General features: G+C 56.8%; 1 protein-coding gene and 1 pseudogene across 1 annotated transcript; one reads left to right on the forward strand and one right to left on the reverse strand.

Annotated features, from left to right (window-relative positions):
• Positions 1-677: 677 nt before the first annotated feature.
• LOC149744119 (sodium- and chloride-dependent creatine transporter 1-like) lies at positions 678-5,621 on the forward strand. The gene is made up of 7 exons (XM_089903911.1): positions 678-698; positions 3,276-3,379; positions 3,468-3,592; positions 4,206-4,318; positions 4,451-4,588; positions 4,668-4,770; positions 4,862-5,621. The coding sequence occupies exons 1-7, from the start codon at positions 678-680 to the stop codon at positions 5,437-5,439; spliced, it is 1,182 nt and encodes a 393-aa protein (XP_089760037.1). The 3' UTR covers positions 5,440-5,621.
• A 2,608-nt stretch (positions 5,622-8,229) lies between these two features.
• On the reverse strand, positions 8,230-17,738 carry LOC111171241 (olfactory receptor 10V1-like; annotated as a pseudogene).
• Positions 17,739-17,942: the final 204 nt, after the last annotated feature.

Below are 17,942 nucleotides of genomic sequence, written 5' to 3' on the forward strand. Positions count from 1 at the left end.
ATCCCAGACCTCCCCTCCAACCTGAGCACAAATGCAAGAATATTAGGAGGTGCAGAAGCTAAAACTAAACTCAGACACAGAACAGCAGGTCAGTTGTATTTTCTGCAGTTAACATTTAATCACCAAACAAAATACGTGGACCCTGAGCGCCCAAGGGCCAGTACAGGCAAAAGACGAGGCCGCAACAAGTGGTGACCACTGAAGAAAGCAATGCCCTAGGGAAGGACGCCAAGGACACGACACATAAGTTAGGGTTAGCGCCCTGGGGCCTGCTGACGCTAAACGAAAAACTGGGTAACAATGTCCTGCAAAACGTGAACCACCGAGGAAAGCTGGTCCACACAGAACATGATGTAACTTCGGAGTTGGCCAAAGTCTTCAGCAGTCAATCGGCTAAAAGGGAGGGAAAAATAAAATTCAAGTTCGGGGGAGAAGCACGTCCCTCCCTGTCCACCCACACCGACAATCCCAGAGCAGCACACTTCTTCTTTAGGCTTAACCCTCCCTTACAGCTCCACCTGGCCTGAGCCTGGCTCTGGCCACCTGCCACCAGCCCCTCCCTAGACCCCTCTAAAACCCACATGACCAGGACGTTGCCCTCCACAATGAGCTCCTTCTGAATGGGCTCTGGGACTACAAAGTATACACTCAGCCACTGGTGGGCGATCTCCGCGTCCATGGGCGATGGGAAATGCACAGTAAGGGTGCTGGAGGAGATATGGTTAAGGCACCACCCACACTACTGATTTCGCCCGTGCCTCAGGCTTCCTCCTCACTGAGACCCGCCTTCACCCCCACACATCCCGGCTTCCCCGCCAGACCACCCCTGAGGCCGCCCACAACCTCCCAACCTATACACTGAGGCCACCCTGGACATCACCACCCCTACCCTCTGGTTTCCCTCAGGTTGGTTTGCCCCACCACCATCCCGTCAGCCCAGACCACCCTTGGCCCATACCCTCCAGCCGCTCAGAGTTCCCTCCTTCTACACTTCAGGCCCCACCGCCTGCAGCCCCTCCCCACAAACCACCTCCAGCCCAGCCCCTGGCCGCCCGGCCCACAGGTGCTCCTGCAAAAGGATACCACTGTAGCGCCTGTGGACCCGGACCTCCGGCCCCGGGTCCTGCGTCTCCACGTGGCCCTGCTGCGTGGGCTGCCCACTGGATCTGCACAAGGCCACCGGATGCGCCACCTGCCTCTCCAACGACGCCAGGGTTGCCAGTGTCTCCAGGGTTGACAGGATCAACCGGGTTACCGCGGTCCCCCTGGCCACCACGTGCTGCTCCCTCTGCAACGGCCGCGGCACCTGCGCCTTCCTCTGCTGCCCTCATGGCTCCTTCACCATCTGCCTCAGACTCCATCTAGAACCGCTTCCACCCTCCCGACGAGCGGGGGAAGAAAAAAACGATCCCTCACAAAACCAACCTTCTAACGGCCACTCAGGTGGGGATTCCTAGAGCGCCTGCGCAAACAGACCCTTGGTAACGCCTCCTGACTCGTGATTGGTTCCCACCGACAGAGCCTGCAGGCTTTCCAGCCAATGGTCGCCCCCTTACGAAGCTCCACACCCCAGAGAGCTGTGTAACCCCAATGAGCCTGCGCAGACAGAAACCCACATCTTCCGGTCCCTCTAACCGGCCTACCTCGGGCCCAGGCTCCCCGTAAGCGGCTTAGCCATGAGGCCTCCGGGTGACGCTCCTCGCCGTGGTGTGGCTGGAGCTTCCCAGGGTGCATGTGCAAACAGATCCCCGCCCCATCTCCTAAGGCCTCTGTGAACGGCGAGCCCCGTGCACTTCGAAGTCTGTGTCAGTGCCAGCCTGGCCAACTTCACGTGTGACCAGCGTGCTGAGCGCAGGTCCCTGTCATCGAGTTCTGGAAGGGAGTCGGGCACCTCTGGGCCAGGCCCAGCCAGCCCTCTGGCCTCCCACACGTAGCTCGTGTCTGCATGTCTGTTCGTGTGCACGCGTGCGTGAGTCGGGGCCCAGCCCTGCGGGGATGAGGCCAGGGATGCAGAGTGGGCGGTGCCTGCCCGCCTGGGGAGGGAAGCGGGGGGCTGCTGCTGGGCCCGCTGGGGACGGCGTGGGGCCGGGCCGCCAGGGGCTCCAAGGCTCCGGGGCCAAAGACTGCAGCGACTTCAGGCTGCAAGCTTGGCCCGGGCTGGCCAGGTGCATGGGGGAGACCGGGTGGCCGGAAGGGCTGCGGCGGTGGGGGGGCGGAGGTGGGAGGGGAGGGGAGGAGGGGCTGGGGGCGCCACCCCAGGACCACCGGCAGTCTCCTGGCCCTTTGCTGGCACAGCCCTCATTGGCATTCCCTCCCCCAGGAACAAAGTCTTGAGGGTCTCCGGGGGCCTAGAGGTTCCGGGGACCCTCAGCTGGGAGGAGACCCTGTGTCTGCTGGCCTGCTGAGTGCTGGTCTACGTCTTTGTCTTGAGAGGAGTCAAGTCATCAGAAAAGGTACAGCCGGGGTGACGGCAAGCCCGGGGACAGCACTGCCTGTGGAGTGTCGGTGTCTGCCAGCGACCACTGCTGCCACGGGAGGAGACGGCACCAGGGCCAGAGCCCGAGGAGGGGCAGGGACTTCAGTCCGGACCACTTGATCCCCACCCCCTGACTGGAGAGTCCTCTCCACCCTGCGCCTCCAGGCCCGGCAGCCTTCCCTCCCGAGTGGAGGTGGAGTGGCCCCGGCAGCGGCTGCCCCTTCCCTGGGGTGGGGGGCATCCGTGGCTCGCCTTCCCTGGCTCGCCTTCCCTCCCTTCCAGTTTCTCTCGGTTCTGGCTCTGCGTCAGCTTTTGACCTTCTCGGTCTGTCTCTCTCACCTGCCTGTCTGCCCTCGGGGACCCAGCGGGGAGCGTGGACCCATCCCTCCCTCAGGGGCTCCCTGTCAGGTTGTGGGGACAACTGTGTCAACAGACACACAATAAGACAGCCTGCCGGTGGTTGCGGGACACGCGGGACACGGCCAGGTCTCTGGAGGGCGGGAGCGTTCCGGCAGGGTCCGCAGAGCAGCCGCTTGGCGCTGCTTGCGTGGGAGGCAGAGGCCTTTGCTGTCGTCTTGATCTTGCCTGTGTCTCTGGCTAGCTGAGTTCTAATCCCCAGCACCAAGGACCCCCGCCTCTCTGCAGACCAGGACCTGGAGTCGGCACGGGAGGCGTGGGACCTGCCTGCGGGCTGCGGCCTTGCTCCCCGCCAGGGGAGGGCCCTGCCTCTCCCTCCCTCTGCAGCTGACCTGTGCTCGCCGTGGCTCCTCACACCTGCTCTCCCCTCGCTCATCTCCAGGTATGGATAGATTCCGGGACCCAGATTTTCTTTTCTTACGCCATTGGCCTGGGGGCCCTCACGGCCCTGGGCGGCTACAATCGCTTCAACAACAACTGCTACAAGTAGGCACTACAGCCCTGCCACCCCTGCCCTGCCTGCCCGTGGCCAGCAGGCAGTCTCACCAGCCCACACGGTCCCCTCTGCCCCCAGGGATGCCATCATCCTCGCACTCATAAACAGCGGGACCAGCTTCTTTGCTGGCTTCGTGGTCTTCTCCATCCTGGGCTTCATGGCCACAGAGCAGGGCGTGCACATCTCCAAGGTGGCGGAATCAGGTAAAGACGCCCCAAGCCCCAGCCCGGCCTCCGGAGCAGCGGTAGCTGCTGTCGTAACGGACCGTGTACGCGAACGCACACAGAATGACGTTCTGAGAAATGAGAACAATTCAAACTCAATTTGTCCCATCACTCTGGGCCAGGAGGCCTGGCTGAGCAGCTGCGAGGCACAGCTGTCCAGCCACCTCAGGCCAGGCCACGTGGAGCCCCGAGCCCCCATCCGTCTGTATCCAGAGGCCTCGGGGTATGTCCTCACACTTGCCTGAGTGTTGTAGAGGGAAAGGTCGGCCTTTTCTGGGTCAGTGGTGATCTGCGACCACAGTAGCTGCCGGAACCCAGGCACAGAAGGCTGAGCCAGACACGCCACTCTTATTGGTACAGGTCTACCAAGGGCTTGCGGGAACCTTCCAGCCCCTGGTATGGCGCGCACACCCACACACACACACACACGAGGGCTCGAGTGGCCCGGCAGTGTCTTGACAGAAGTCGAAAGGCCCTTGGCCACAGGGTGCCCTGGCATCGTCCACTCCTCTGGTACCGTGGTGCAGGGTGGAGGGGGACAGGATGTGGGTGGGGTGCTCCAGGTGTCCACACCCTGCCCCTTCCCCCTCAGGGCCTGGCCTGGCTTTCATCGCCTATCCCCGGGCCGTCACGCTGATGCCTGTGGCCCCGCTCTGGGCTGCTCTGTTCTTCTTCATGCTGCTGCTGCTTGGCCTTGACAGCCAGGTTTGAGAGGGGGGACGCAAGAGAGGGGGATGGGAGGTGGGGCGGAGGGGGGCTGGCGAGCAGAGGGCACACTGGGCGACGGGAGATGGCAGGTGGGTGGGGAGGGGCACGGCCTGAGTTGCCCGGCCACAGTTTGTAGGTGTGGAAGGCTTCATCACCGGCCTGCTGGACCTCCTCCCGGCCTCCTACTACTTCCGTTTCCAAAGAGAGATCTCCGTGGCCCTCTGCTGCGCCCTCTGCTTTGTCATTGATCTCTCCATGGTGACCGATGTGAGTGGCGGCAGGGTGAGGGATGCCCCTGGCCTCAGGCTGCCGGCTGCCACCTTCCCTGACCTGGCTCCATCCCCAGGGCGGGATGTATGTCTTCCAGCTGTTTGACTACTACTCAGCCAGCGGCACCACCCTGCTCTGGCAGGCCTTCTGGGAGTGCGCGGTGATCGCCTGGGTGTACGGTAGGTCCGGGCCGACAGGCAAGCCGGGGGTGCGGTGCGGTCAGCGGTGGTGCGTCCCTAGCCCTGGCCCTCCGGCCTCACGTGACCCCAGGAGCCGACCGCTTCATGCACGACGTGGCCTGCATGATCGGGTACCGACCTTGCCCCTGGATGAAATGGTGCCGGTCTTTCTTCACCCCGCTGGTGTGCATGTTAAGGGCCGGGAGAGGCTGGGCAGGGCGAGGGACACTGAGGGCTCGCAGTGGTGGCTGCCGGCTGAGCGCGAGGCTTCTCGCCCGCAGGGCGTCTTCATCTTCCACACGGTGTACTACAAGCCGCTGGTCTACAACAACACCTACGTGTACCCGTGGTGGGGCGAGGCCATGGGCTGGGGCTTCGCGCTCTCCTCCATGCTGTGTGTGCCCCTCCACCTCCTGGGCTGCCTCCTCAGGGCCAAGGGGACCGTGGCTGAGGTCAGTTCCCCGCGCCCCGTCTCCCGCACACCATCCCTCCCTCCCGTTGGGTGGAGACGTGATCTCCAGAGCGCCCTGCCCCTTCTCCCACCTGCCGGGAGGGACAGACCGTTGTGCCGGAGCCTCTGGGCCAGCTCGGAGGGGGGTGTACGGGAGGAGAGTTGGCCCTCCAGGGCCTCGCTCAGGTGGTGGCGGCGGAGGAGAGGCCTGTCCCTAGCCTCTGTTCTAGCAGCCACTCGGCCCTCCACTGAACCCCTATTTCCCTAGCGTAGGGAGCGGGGCCTGGTCAGGAGGGGCGCGGCCCCGGGCCCCAAGTTGGTGGCAGGTGGCGGGAAGCGGAGAGAGGCCAGGGACAAGCAGGTGCCCCTCCCCAGGGACCCAACGTGTCCCTCTCTCCCGCAGCGCCGGCAGCACCTGACACAGCCCGTCTGGGGCCTCCACCACTTGGAGTACAGAGCTCAGGACTCGGATGTCAGGAGCCTGACCACCCTGACCCCGGTGTCTGAGAGCAGCAAGGTGGTGGTGGTGGAGAGCGTCATGTGACAGGTGCCCCGGCTCACATCACCAGCTCACCCTCTCGTAGCCATAGCAGCCCCTGCTCTAGCCCCCCACACGCCCAGGGGGCTTGCCTTTCCCTGACACCTATGGGGGTCTGCCTGGGGGGGGGAGTGGAGGAAGCAGCAGAGTGCTTATAACTAAAATAACTTTTTCCATTTTTAATAAAATGCCAGAAATATCACAACCCACCAAAACTAGATGCCTCCCCCACCCCCCTTAACCAAGCTGGTGCCCACGCTGCTTCCCAAGCCCTGCCGCCCGCCCTCCAGTGCCCGCTACCGTCACGTCTCACCTGACCCCACCAGGCCCTGCCTGCCTCTCTCCAGGCTCTGCCCAGCACACCCTTGGGTGGCCCCTCACCCCAGGGGCAGCAGTGGCAGCTCGGGGAACAGGGGGACTGGAGAGCAGAGGGGGCAGGCGAGGGGGGGGCAGCAGAACCAAGGCGAATATTTCAGCTGGGCTAGACCCCTCTCCCCGTCCCTACTCTAGAAGCTTAGAGAGCCAGCCAGCAAGGGAACCTTCAGTTCCTGAGTCAATTGCCACCAATAGCAGTTGTGTGAGCTTGAGTGCATGTGTGCGTGAGTACATAGGGTATAGACATAGATCTCTATTTCTTAGCCAAGGGGGCGTCATCTCTTACCTGACGGACTGCTGTGTGCCTTCTCTCTGGGAACCCCTCCTCCCTGGGCTGGTCAGTGGGTTATCGTCATGTCACCCAGGATCACGCCCCAACCACACAGACCCACGTCCTGTCCCACGGCACCCAGGAGAGGGTCTCCCTCCTCCCTGGGGCCCCCTGTGCCGCCAGACTCCCACCCCACCTCCTGGGAGTGATGGACCCCCCTGTCTCTGCACCCCTGCCCACCCAGGGCCTTGTGTGTGTGCACGTTTGTGTGGGTGCACACGTGCACAGGAACACGTGGGTCGGTGCTGTGCACACACGGCAAGGCCGTGGTGGATGGGAACCCGAGGCTGCTCTCCTGTCAGCAGCATTCCCTTGCCTTAAGTGCGAACTCGACCGAGGCGGTCATTAAAAAGGGGTCGGGGGCTCAGAAGCATCTGAGCTGTGCCTTAAAGGAAGAGCGAAGTTTAGATAAATGGCGAGGGTGGGAGACCGGTCAGTACCTTGACTTTTCTAGCGTCTTTATTGCGGACATTTCACATGTACGCACAAGGAGAGAGGATAGTGTTTTTAAAAATCCGCCTACCTTTCACCCGGCTTCAACACTTGTCAACATTTCACTAGTTTATTTTGAAAATAAGGAAGGGTTTAGGGGTGAGAGTAGTGAAAATAATATCTCTTGAAGAGATAAAAGAAGAGGCACCCCTCGAAGCTTGTCCAAATACAGGGGTGCCCGTGCACCCCTCTCGTAAGGGTATCACATGGCCCTGAAGCACAGGGCCCGCGTAGGGTTGCAACGGGATGTGGTCGGCAACAAGCGGCTACTGGTGTTTCGGCCGCTGTCTCTCTGACTTTCACGTCAGTTCTCTCTCCACATATGCTGAAGCTAGCGATCACCCCACCTTCACTTTGATCAACCTGGAGTCGCCATCTGGGTTCCCTGCAAGGACCTCATGATGGCACCGCCTCCTGCCCCTCCAGGCTCTGCCCTTTCCTAGGTCTGAGGGCGCAGGCCAGAGAGCAAGTAGGGCTGGACACGAGGGAAAATTACCCACATGGTTCCTGCCCTCCAAGATCTGCCACTCCCATTGAGGAGTGCCCCTCTGGTGGCTCTGAGGGCCCCTCTGTGGCAGGAGGTGGGGTCATCGTCTAGGAATGATGAGGGAGGTGGTAGGAGACATGAATTGAGGAGAGTAGGCAAGGTTGGGGTTTGGTGAGGAAGGTTTCGGGGGTTTAAACTATGAGGAAGTGTACTGTTGACCGAACACGAAGGCTAGAGGGAGGTGATGATGGTTGTGGTTGAGTTTTCCAATGAAGGGTCATCAAGGACCCAGACCCTTTCCTTCCTGACCCTTTTAAACAGCATGTGGGTGTTCTAGGCTTGGTGCTGGGTGAATGACTCCTGCCTAGGAAAGAAGAGCTCGTAACCATTGTATATTTTCTAAATAATTCGTTTTATTTTAGTCTTTTAAATAAGGTGCTCAACTCGCCAGCCTCATTTGTGAGCTCTTTTGTGCCTTATGCTTTGTCGTATCCCCAGTGCCATGGGCAGTGCCTGGTACCCACAAGGTGCTCATTCACTCATTCAAGAATTATTTGCTGCTAAGTGCTAGGATGCAGGGATCCAGGGCACCTCGCCCAGCCTGTGGGGTGGACGTGGGGTCAGCAAACACTTCCTTGGGATCATAATGCCGGACCTGAGTCCCTGAATCTCGGAGGCTCAGCAGGATATTGAAGGCTTCCCTTCCATTAGCAGCCAGAGTCTGAAGCTGTTCCTATGCCAGAGCTCACGGGGGGGGGGGGGGGGAGGCGGGGGGGGGGGTCAGCGTCCAATTACTGCTGATTGAACACCTGTTATGTGCGTGGTGCCGGGGCGGCAGGTTAATCACAGTTCTTGCCTTCAAGGAGCCTCTCGGCCAGTCAGGGAGAGAGCAAAGCACTTCAGCCCTAGGTAATGAGTGAGCGCACGGGCACTCCCCAAGGCCGCCAGGAGTGAGCGGCCCTTGAACCCATGGCACCATGAGGAGGGGCCAGCTGGCCCAGAGGCTGGAAGCGGGGTAGGTCGGGAAACACGGCGGAGAGGAGGGCGCGCAGGAGGAGGGTGGAGTGGGGTACAGCCCCTGGGCTGGCTCTGCCTTTGCCCCCTTGCCTTTACCTCATTTGGACTTGGGAGCTCGCTCCTTGTACTTCTAGCTCTTTGGCCGGAGAAGTGTCTGACGGTGCTCCAGGGTCTGGGTGTCATCGTCCGTGAAGGGGCCGTGAAACGTTCACTGACCCCCCCAGAGCTGCTCCATCTCGGAAAGCGTCAGGGTTTGTTCCACGTGTGACGGCGGGAAAGGGGGTTACCGGTAAGGTCCAGGCGCCCGCAGAACCACAGCACAGCCCTCAGGAGGAGGCGTGGGGCTGCGAGGGCTGCACGGACATGACCGACTGGGCTCTGGCACGTGGAGCCCCTCTTCCCCCTCCCCTTGCATTGGACCGCCGGCCTCGTCTGCTCGTGGCTCTCCAGGAGTCTCTTGAGGGCCCCCTCGACTTCCTTGCTCCTCAGACTATAGATCATAGGGTGGAGCACGGGAGTGACACTGGTGTAGATTAAGGACACAGTTTTGTCCTGTTCTGGGGCGTAGCATGACTTGGGGCGAATGTAGATGAATATCGTGCAGCCGTAGTGCAGAAGGGAGACCAGCAGGTGCCCAGCACAGGCGGAGAAGGCCTTGCTCCTGCCCTCAGCCACGTGGATTCTGAGGACGGCAGCGATAATGAACCCGCAGGAGAGCAGGGTCAGCAGGAAGGGAACCAACAGGATGAGCAGGCAGACGCGGAAGACCGCGACCTCACTGGCCCGCGTGCGTCCGCGCAGGCCAGGAGTAGCACAGCGGGGATGTCACAGAGGAAATGACTGATCTCATGAGACTGACCAAAGGGGAAGAGGGATATCAGTGTGGGGAGGGTGAAGGAGAGCGCAAGTCCGCTGACTCACGCCAGAGCCAGCATCTGCAGACACAGGGTCCTGGCTATGATGACTGTGTAATGCAGGGGCTTGCAGACGGCCACAAAGCGGTCGTAGGCCATCGCAGCCACGAGGAAACACTCTGCCCTGCCCAGGGTGCTGAAGAGATGCATTTGCAGGGCTCAGCCCAGGAAGGGCATCCGCTGGCTCCCGGACAGGAAACTGGCCAGCGTGCTGGGGACGATGGCCCATATATAGCCGATTTCAATGGTGGACAGGTTGCGAAGGAGGAAATACGCGGAGTCAAAGAGGGTGATGAGCGCAAGAGTCGTGTGCCCTGCTAGGGTGACAAGATGCATGATTAGAAACAGTCCAAACAGGGAGATTTGTAATTCAGCCAGGTCCCCAAAGCCCAAGACAATGAATTCAGAGCTCAAGGTGTGCTGCTTCTGCAGTGGGGCCATCCTGCGTTCTCCTCTGTCGAGCTCCTGGGCCGGAAAAGGCAGCTTTCTAGCAATTCTCTAAGTCATGGGAGACCCTGGAGCCCTCTCCACAGATGGCCATTGTCCCCATTCTGTGAGCCTTTTGAATTCTGCCTTCCGTTCAGTGAGAGCGGCGGAGTGCTCGCTCTGATGGTGACGTCACTTTAGTTCACCTGTTGAGTTATTACAGAAACGAGCCGAGATGAGTGAAGTTGTCTTTAACAGACCCTAACGAAAGTCCTCCTTCTGACTACGTTTTGAAGAGCGGCCTCAGGGTAGGGGTTGGGTGCTGAGCGTGATGTTACTTAGGTTGGAACAGAGGCCGGGCCGGCGGGGTCATTGACGCCGTGGGGAATTCCCGTGGGATGGAAGGTCCGGCGAGTTGGTCTTAAAGACACTTTGACTCTGTGCGTTGGCTATGTTGTCCCTCCCTCGCCACCGCCCCTCCCCACCAAACTCCCAGGGTTCCTGCAGCCTCCCCTGTTTCAGCTCCGCTGAGTCGCAGGGAGACCCCGGCTTACGTGTCACCCTGCTCTAGACACCTCTTCTGAGCCCTGGGCTGAGTCAGGCGGATTCTCTCTCTGGCTACCCCAAAAGCCTGTGGGCTCCCTGATGGCAAGAATGATTTCTTATTTAGGCTCTCAAACAGTGGCTGGTACATATTAGTATTATTGGTGAAGATCTGTTGACTAAAAGTCTGTTGCTCGTTTCTGCATCCTCTGCAGTTAGGGCAGAGTCAGACGTTGAGTAGGCGCCCAACACGTATGCTTGAGTTAATGGTTAAGTGAAGGCAGGGAACCTTTGACGTATTGGGGATGCTGAGGTCATGATCGTCCAGGGTGGGAGGAAGCAGGACAGAACTAGGACATAGTCGGCACCTTCCCAGACTTTGGGGGACACGTTTGCTTCTCTCTTCCCCGGTAGGACCAAAGATACAAGTAGGAGGCCTTATGCCTAGGCTTCGATTCCTTCCTGTGCATCCCTTTCTCACAGCAGAGGAGAGGAGAAGATTGCTAAAGAGTCTAGAGATCTAACACATCGAGACTCAACAGGAGTGACCTGTTGAGGTCACTGAGATGGGTTCTCTTCATTTTCAGCGCCTCGTGGAAATGGAGTTGTCACCTCAAGGACAGGAGCTCACTTAGGTACCATTTGGACCGGGGCCAAAGTGTGAGACTCGAAGTGTGTTCACTGAAACCTGAAAACCCATTCTGCTGATGGTTTTGCTTGGCCCAGACGGAGTTTGTGCTTCCAGTTTTCCAGCCCCTTGCATGTCACACTGACTATTCTTTGGGTGTTCACTGACCTAATGGGCGCCTAGAGTCTCTGAGCAGCACGGGTCCCTGGAGGGCCGTTTGCCCACTCGTTACCGCAGAGCCGATGGTCACGACGTCTTCCCCGGATGACGCCTTCCCTGCTCCCAGCCCTGCCACCAGCTCCGCCTGGAAATCACACTAAGTGCCCTGCTCTGCCAGCGGTCTGAGTGAGGCCATCCTTTCCGGGTTCTTGTTTCTCTTCCTTGGACTCGGACCCTCGGCTCTGGCTTGGCCACAGCTGATCACTTCCTCTCTTTTTTCCCATGACGGGGCTGCGGACGTGTGGGGATTGCTTTGTTTCATTTGGGCCCTAAACCTTGAAAATACTGAAAACACAAAGATGAAAGTCAAAGACTTTCAAAGACACATGATCCAAACGGTTGAAAAGCGAGAAGTGAAAGTCAGTGTGACTTTCTCCCCCTGCTCTCCCAGAGAGCATCGCTCTCAGCCGGGGGGCTCACTTCCTTCCCTGCTTTGTCCGGTGCATACAAACGCAAACACTTCACGCACACACTCACACGCATGGGCATACGCACACACACACACTCCCACACGTGTACACAGAAACAATCATGCACACACCTTACACACGCAAGCATAAACACGATCACATGTACGCACACATCTGCACACGTGTATGGACACACACAGTGCACACGTGTATGGACACACACAGTACCCACCTGCGCGCATACATTCACACACACCTGCACGCATATATGCACATATTCCCACACTCACACGTGTATGTATATAAACATTCACCACAGTCACACATTAAAAAAGCTGAAATGGGATCATATTACACATATAAACTGACTGCCCTTAGTGTTTTCACCGCATAATGTGTCCGGGAGAGGTTTTCAGTCAGCACGTAGCTGGTTTACGTCAATCTTTTTTTCTTTTTCTTTTTTTTAACATCTTTATTGGAGTACAGTTGCTTTACAATGGTGTGGTAGTTTCTGCTTTATGACAAAGGGAATCATACTTCAGTCTTTTAACTGCCGCATTCTACAGTATGGATGCACTGTAATGTCATTAAGTATAATGAAATAATACAACAAACACACGATAACAGATAAAACCTATACACAAAAGTAAATAAAACATAATTAAAATAACTGAGACTTGAATCAGTCTTTCATTACTTCGGTGTTGCAGTGGTTTCTATTTGTTTCTTACCACACGCCACGGTCCAAAGCATAGCCCCGAGTGGAGCGCGGAGCAGCGGCCCCGCGTGAGTACGGCTCGTGCATCCTTCCTGCTCTTTTCTCGCGTGCCTGGAACGGCCCCGGAGAAGAGATGTGGTTTTGTTACCTGGGAGGCACAGGTCAGCGCGTGAAGCGGAAAACCGGGGAGAAGCCCGAGGAGGAGGAAAGCCCATCTTCAGGGAAGCAGCGGCAGCGCCGAGTGGCCTGGACCCGGTGGCACAGCTTCCCGCAGCCTGGCCGGTGGCTTTCCCGCCTGTCCGGACCACGGGGAGCGAGCCCTCGGAAGCACTGTCTGATGGCTGGAAGGAAGGGAGTGTCCTTAGAGGAGCTGCTACGTTGGCCCTAGAGGAGAGGTGGGGAAGGAGGCCGTCCCTGTGGTCCACCCCACCGAGGGGAGGCCCTTCCCTAGGTCACACAGCTGAACCCAAGCCCAAACTCAATTACTCAGGTTTTCCTTGCCAAAAAAAAAAAAAAAAGAAAAAGAAAAAGAAAAAAACAGTCTAGATCTTGACAATGTCGTTTAACTCAGATCTGCTGAAATTGCGGGCCCACTGTGCCGTCACCAGTATGCGAATGGGCCTCAGGCTGATTTTAGAGGCAGGAAATGCACAGGTTTGCTTGGGTTTGAATCAAGCCATCAGGCCTTGCTAGAGAGGAGTGCAGAGTGGGCAGTGGAGCCCGAGATCGGTGAGCTTCTAAGCCCCCCAGCCCCCAAAGCTGAGAGTCTACAAGGGGACTTAATCAGGGCCATCGGGGATTCCATTTTTAATCTGTAAACTCTGAGTCATCAAAGTAGCTTCATTGAACGAAGTGGGGACTGAGGGTTATGGAAGCTTGAGAAAGCTACTACTCAGCTGACCCAGGCTTCTGTCTAATACTTTCATCTCCCCGGTTCTGGTCTAGGTGCAGCCCGATGTCCAACCTGCACCGTGCCCCGCATCCCCGTAAGGCAGGACCCCAACGACGCCTCGCCTACATTCATAAAGCCAGTCTTCCCCCTGCAGCCACTCTGGGCCTTCCTTTGGTTTCACTTCCACGGCCCACAGGCTTGCTCAGAGTAAACCCCCTTTCCACCGCCGTCCTTTGGAGGATAGCCCTGCCCGGGCCAAAGCCTCGGAGGGCTAGCTCGGTGCTGGCCTGCAGGCGGCAGTGGGACAAGGCCTGCCCCGCAGCATTCTGCCACACTCTGCAACCGGAAACAGGACCCCCAAGAGCCCTCTGGGTACTCAGAATTACACACAATTCCCCTTGAATCATTCCAGTCGTCTCTGCCTCTAATCATGACCCCAGAGGGGCTGCCAACAGTCCAAGGTGGGCCTACGGCACTTTTCCACCTTCTTCTCCCTCCTCCCTGGCCTGTTTCTCCTCTTGGCCCCAGTTTCTAATACAAAAGCTCTTCTGCCATCTAATGGAGAGAAGCACCGTGCAACTCTCCAGCGTCGATGAGTGACCTGATGTGGCGGCAGCGCGGGGCTGAGGATATGCTGTCTTCCTCCAGCTAATGCGCATGCCCACCTTAGTGCCAGCATTACCGGCACGTGGGGTCCGAAGGGAGGGACGGCAAGTAAGAGGTTTTAAACATAAATTCAGCACTTTGGAAGAAAGGCACGTCAAAAGGGCCCTAAGTAACTGGGGCTGCCGCCTCTGCAAATTCCTAGATGTTCTAAGGCAGTGTCAGCGCAGCTGCCACACCACTCACAATCACAGACTCTGTGTGTCTCCCCTGGTTTCCTCGAGGAAAGAGATGCCACATGGAGATGCAGTGAAATACACTGTTGGTGAGCAGCGTCCAGAGGTCCACGTTTCCTCACCAGGGGGAGTTTGTCAGAGGTTCTCAGTGTGGAGTATTTGGTCTCTTTCTCCTTCCCTTTCCACTCCCTCCAATGGGTTGTTCTGAGTCTAACTGTGTGGGGTATAGGGAATTAGCTGTATTCACAAACCAGCCCTTACCAGTGTAGAGGCTTTGCTTCCCCATCTGCTGGGACTTTTCTTGTATTTCTCAAGTGGTTCAGAACTCCGGCAGGGAAGAGGTATGCTATTTATTGGCCCTTCTTCACTCCCCCAAATTCTCAACTTAAGTGCTCATATTTGTATTTAAGTTTCTTAGAAATTGTGCTGCCAAGGAGGCAGGCATGCAGTCCTGAGTGGGGAGCCTCAGAATTCCCTTCATTTCTCAGGGAGGGAACTCCGCTCCCGCTTCCTCACCTTACGGGCAGTGGGTCGGGACACTAGGCCTCTTCGTGGAACCACGTGCTTGTATTCGGTTAGGACGTGATGATGAAGCAATCTGGTTGATTGTTTTTCCCTTAACAGTCTCTTCATGGTTGTTTTGATTTACTGAGGTATAGTTGACGTACAGTATTATATAAGTTTCAAGGTGCACAGCATAGTGATTCACAGTTTTTAAAGGTTATAATCCACCTATCGTTATTATAAAATATTGGCTCCATTGCCTGTACTGTACAGTATATCCTTGCAGCTTATTTATTTTGTACATAGTAGTTTGTACCTCTTAATCTTCTTAGTGACAGATTGATGGGTTCTCTTTATTTTCCTGCCTTGTATTTTGGCAACCACAAAGAGTTCCACAGTTGAAATTACCTGTAGGTAGGTAAGCATCGGATTTCTAGGACCACCAGGCACCCCGTGCCCCTGATTTCCCCCCATCTGCTTCCTTCCCTCGGGGGATAAGCGTCCACAGACCTTGGAGCCGGGATGGGTTGGTCTCAGCCAACCCAGATTTTGGAGTTTGTGGGAATACCTTGTCACCTAGTTTTGTTGTGGACGTTACCCTGGGTTTTTGGGTTTGCTATCGTTTCCTGTATCTCTTTCTCTTTCTCTTTCGGGGCTGGGAGAGTAGATGAGGATTTTGTGAAGATTCAAAAATGATGTTACCACCTCTGCTGCCACCTTCCCAGAATCGAGAAACTGTATGGCTTCTGGGTCAGAACGATTAATAAAGATATCTTAACATCGATACAACAAAACACAGAAAAATTAGACGTTCTGGGCAAATCGTGACTTGACATGGATCTAAGTCCTCTGTCCATATTTCTCCTGGAACGACAAATGATGGGGGGCCGAGGGGCGCAGGAGAGCAGAGCTCCTTGGGGAATTGCACCCACTGACTGAGAAGGGTCAGGGCTGGAGGTTCGGCAGCCGGAGGAGGGGGACGCAGCCTTCTGGGGAGAAGTCCACCTGATACTGGTCGCATCTGATGATGTCAGGGCAAGAGCTGGGCACTGCCACGGAGTGGCTTTCTGAGGGGACTGTGCCCAACCGACCGACTGGCTACTGCCCTAGGATAGAAAAAGAACGTCTGTGCTGCAGTCGTCTTGGGCTCCGGCCTCACCACCCTCACTATCACTTGCTCCATGTTGAAGAGGACAAATCTAAAGCTGAGGGAGATGAAGCATCTTAGCTTCCCCGCAGCCACCCAGCCGGGAAGGGGTGGAGTTGAGTTGGGCCTCGGGTGGTCTGCCTGGCCCCAGCTCAGGTCCACCTCACAGTCAGGTCTGGCCTCAGTTTCCACTGTAAGCAGACTAATGCTTGACTCTTGTCTGCTTCACGTGTCTGTGTTTGGTCCCCTATTAGTTTCTAAATTCGTCCATACACCCTGGCACAGAGGAGGTATACAGCAAATGATGGCTCTCAGTCTATTAATGCTGGTGTGTGGTCAAGGATCACAGAGGCTGCTCACGTCAGTAATGTGGTTGGCATACACCTCTAATTGTTTCCCCTGAGGTTCTCTTGCCAAGATCCTTTTGTGTTTCCTAAATCTCTCTCTGCTTAACAAGGGCCAGCACAGGTGGCCCCCAACCCGGACTGCAGATCGGAAAGTTGGGATTCCTTTCCTGAGCCGTACTGTGAGCCATGTGACTCGGGGACGTGCCGCTCTCTCCCTAGAGGGTGGGTCTAGCTGAAGATGTGCCAGGTATGCTTGTCCTTTGTGTGTCCCAAGCAAGAGGACGGGACTTTCTTATGACCTATGCTGACTTCACTGCAGCCCTGAGCCGCTGGGCAATGGGAGGCCGGCCACAGGCTACAAGGGAACTCAGAGGCAGAGGACTCCAGAGTCCCTGGCAAGTTTGTGCCCAGAGGGACGTCCTTTGCCCCTGTCCCAGGTGGACCTCAGAATCTGGGGACCAACTAGTCAGGAAATGTTGACAGCTATGGAAAGAGTGAAAATTTAGACTACACCCCTGGGAAAGAAGGACTCACCTCTGCCCACATGTTCATTCTCTGCTGCGGTCGGTGCCTGCTCTGCAGAAGTGCAAGGGCGTTCCTGATCAAGCGTCCTGTCCCGGAAGGACCTACCATTGACTCCTGATATCTACAGCTCTTAGGTCCTCAAGGCTGTTTTAACGCCTTACTATCAAGCTCCTCAAGGCACAGATGATTGAGCCTACCGGCTTTCGTCTAAAGGAAAGCACGCACAGAACAGAGACTACAGTTCTTTCCATTTCCCAGCTGAACTAGAAATCCAAACTTCAGGTAAGTGAAGACATCGTGGTTGGCCAGAGCACTGTTGAAATCAGGCAAACAGGTTACGATTTGACAAGAGAGGGCTGGTGAAAATCTCACTGTGTTCATCCCAAAGCAGGTTTAATCTCAGGAAAACAAAGTTTGGCTCAAAGGCAGAGCAGGAAGGGGCTCTCCTTCTGATGTTCTCTACTCCCATCACTGAGCTGCTCAGCCCATCTCACAAAGGCAGTTCATGGCAATTCCATCTCATGCCCTGGGGGCTGCAATGCCGTTTTTGGAAATAGATGCCATCTATGGAGTTCTCAGTGAAGAGCATGTTGGGGCCTTTTCCCCGGGGACGATGTTGCCAGTATCTCAATGGTACAGGATACTTTTGCGTGCGTAGAGGCTGCTCTCCTTAGTCCTCCAGACGGCTCAGTCTGCTCACACAGCGCCACTCCATGAGGCCAGAGTCAGCCCCGATGGCAACGAGAAGCCACCACCTTCTGTAAGGACTAGCACGTTCCACGCCCCAGCACACGGCGCCAGCTTCCTGTGGAACCAGGCCCATCAGTGGCTTCTGAAAAGCTGCGTGGTCTTCATGACTGCCGTTCAAACCCTGGTAGGCAGGCACCCTGCTAGGGGTAAGTGAAGGCTTCCCCAGGCACAGGCAGGGAGGGGTAGCTTTAAATTGTGAATATTCACAGTAAGCCAGAAATCACATCTTTGCCACTATTTAAACTTATGAACAATTTCCGATGCTAGCTTAAAAATGTGTGTGCGTGTGTGTGTGTGTGTGTGTGTGTGTGTCTGTCATAGTTTCACAAAATTCTTTTGCAGGGAAGTGAGCAAAATTGTCTGGAGTCCACTGATTGGAGTCGATAGGACCTTGGCTGCGGCCTTCAAAGCCCTCGGTGGAGGTGGCCTCAGGCCTCTCGTGTGTCTGCTCTGTGACCGGAGCACGGCAAGCGTATGTCCTCACAGGAGCAGAGGTGGGCGCTGCTTCCAGGACCCCGCACTGTTTTTAGAATCGAACGGCATGAAGGCACGAAAACCCTCATGTGGGAAGTGAAAGTGCGAGTCACACGACAGAGATGTGACTTCAGCCTTGGGGACC

This window comes from Delphinapterus leucas, chromosome X (assembly GCF_059928025.1).
Source record: "Delphinapterus leucas isolate spDelLeu-1000000601 "Yukka" chromosome X, BTC_Dleu_Yukka2, whole genome shotgun sequence".
In the NCBI taxonomy this organism is placed as follows: domain Eukaryota; kingdom Metazoa; phylum Chordata; class Mammalia; order Artiodactyla; family Monodontidae; genus Delphinapterus; species Delphinapterus leucas.

Coding starts and splice junctions, on each gene's coding strand:
- LOC149744119 (XM_089903911.1), top strand. CDS start 678: ATGGGCGATGGGAAATGCACA. Junction 4,319..4,450: donor TGCTTGGCCTTGACAGCCAG/GTTTGAGAGGGG, acceptor GCCCGGCCACAG/TTTGTAGGTGTGGAAGGCTT. Junction 4,589..4,667: donor ATCTCTCCATGGTGACCGAT/GTGAGTGGCGGC, acceptor CTCCATCCCCAG/GGCGGGATGTATGTCTTCCA.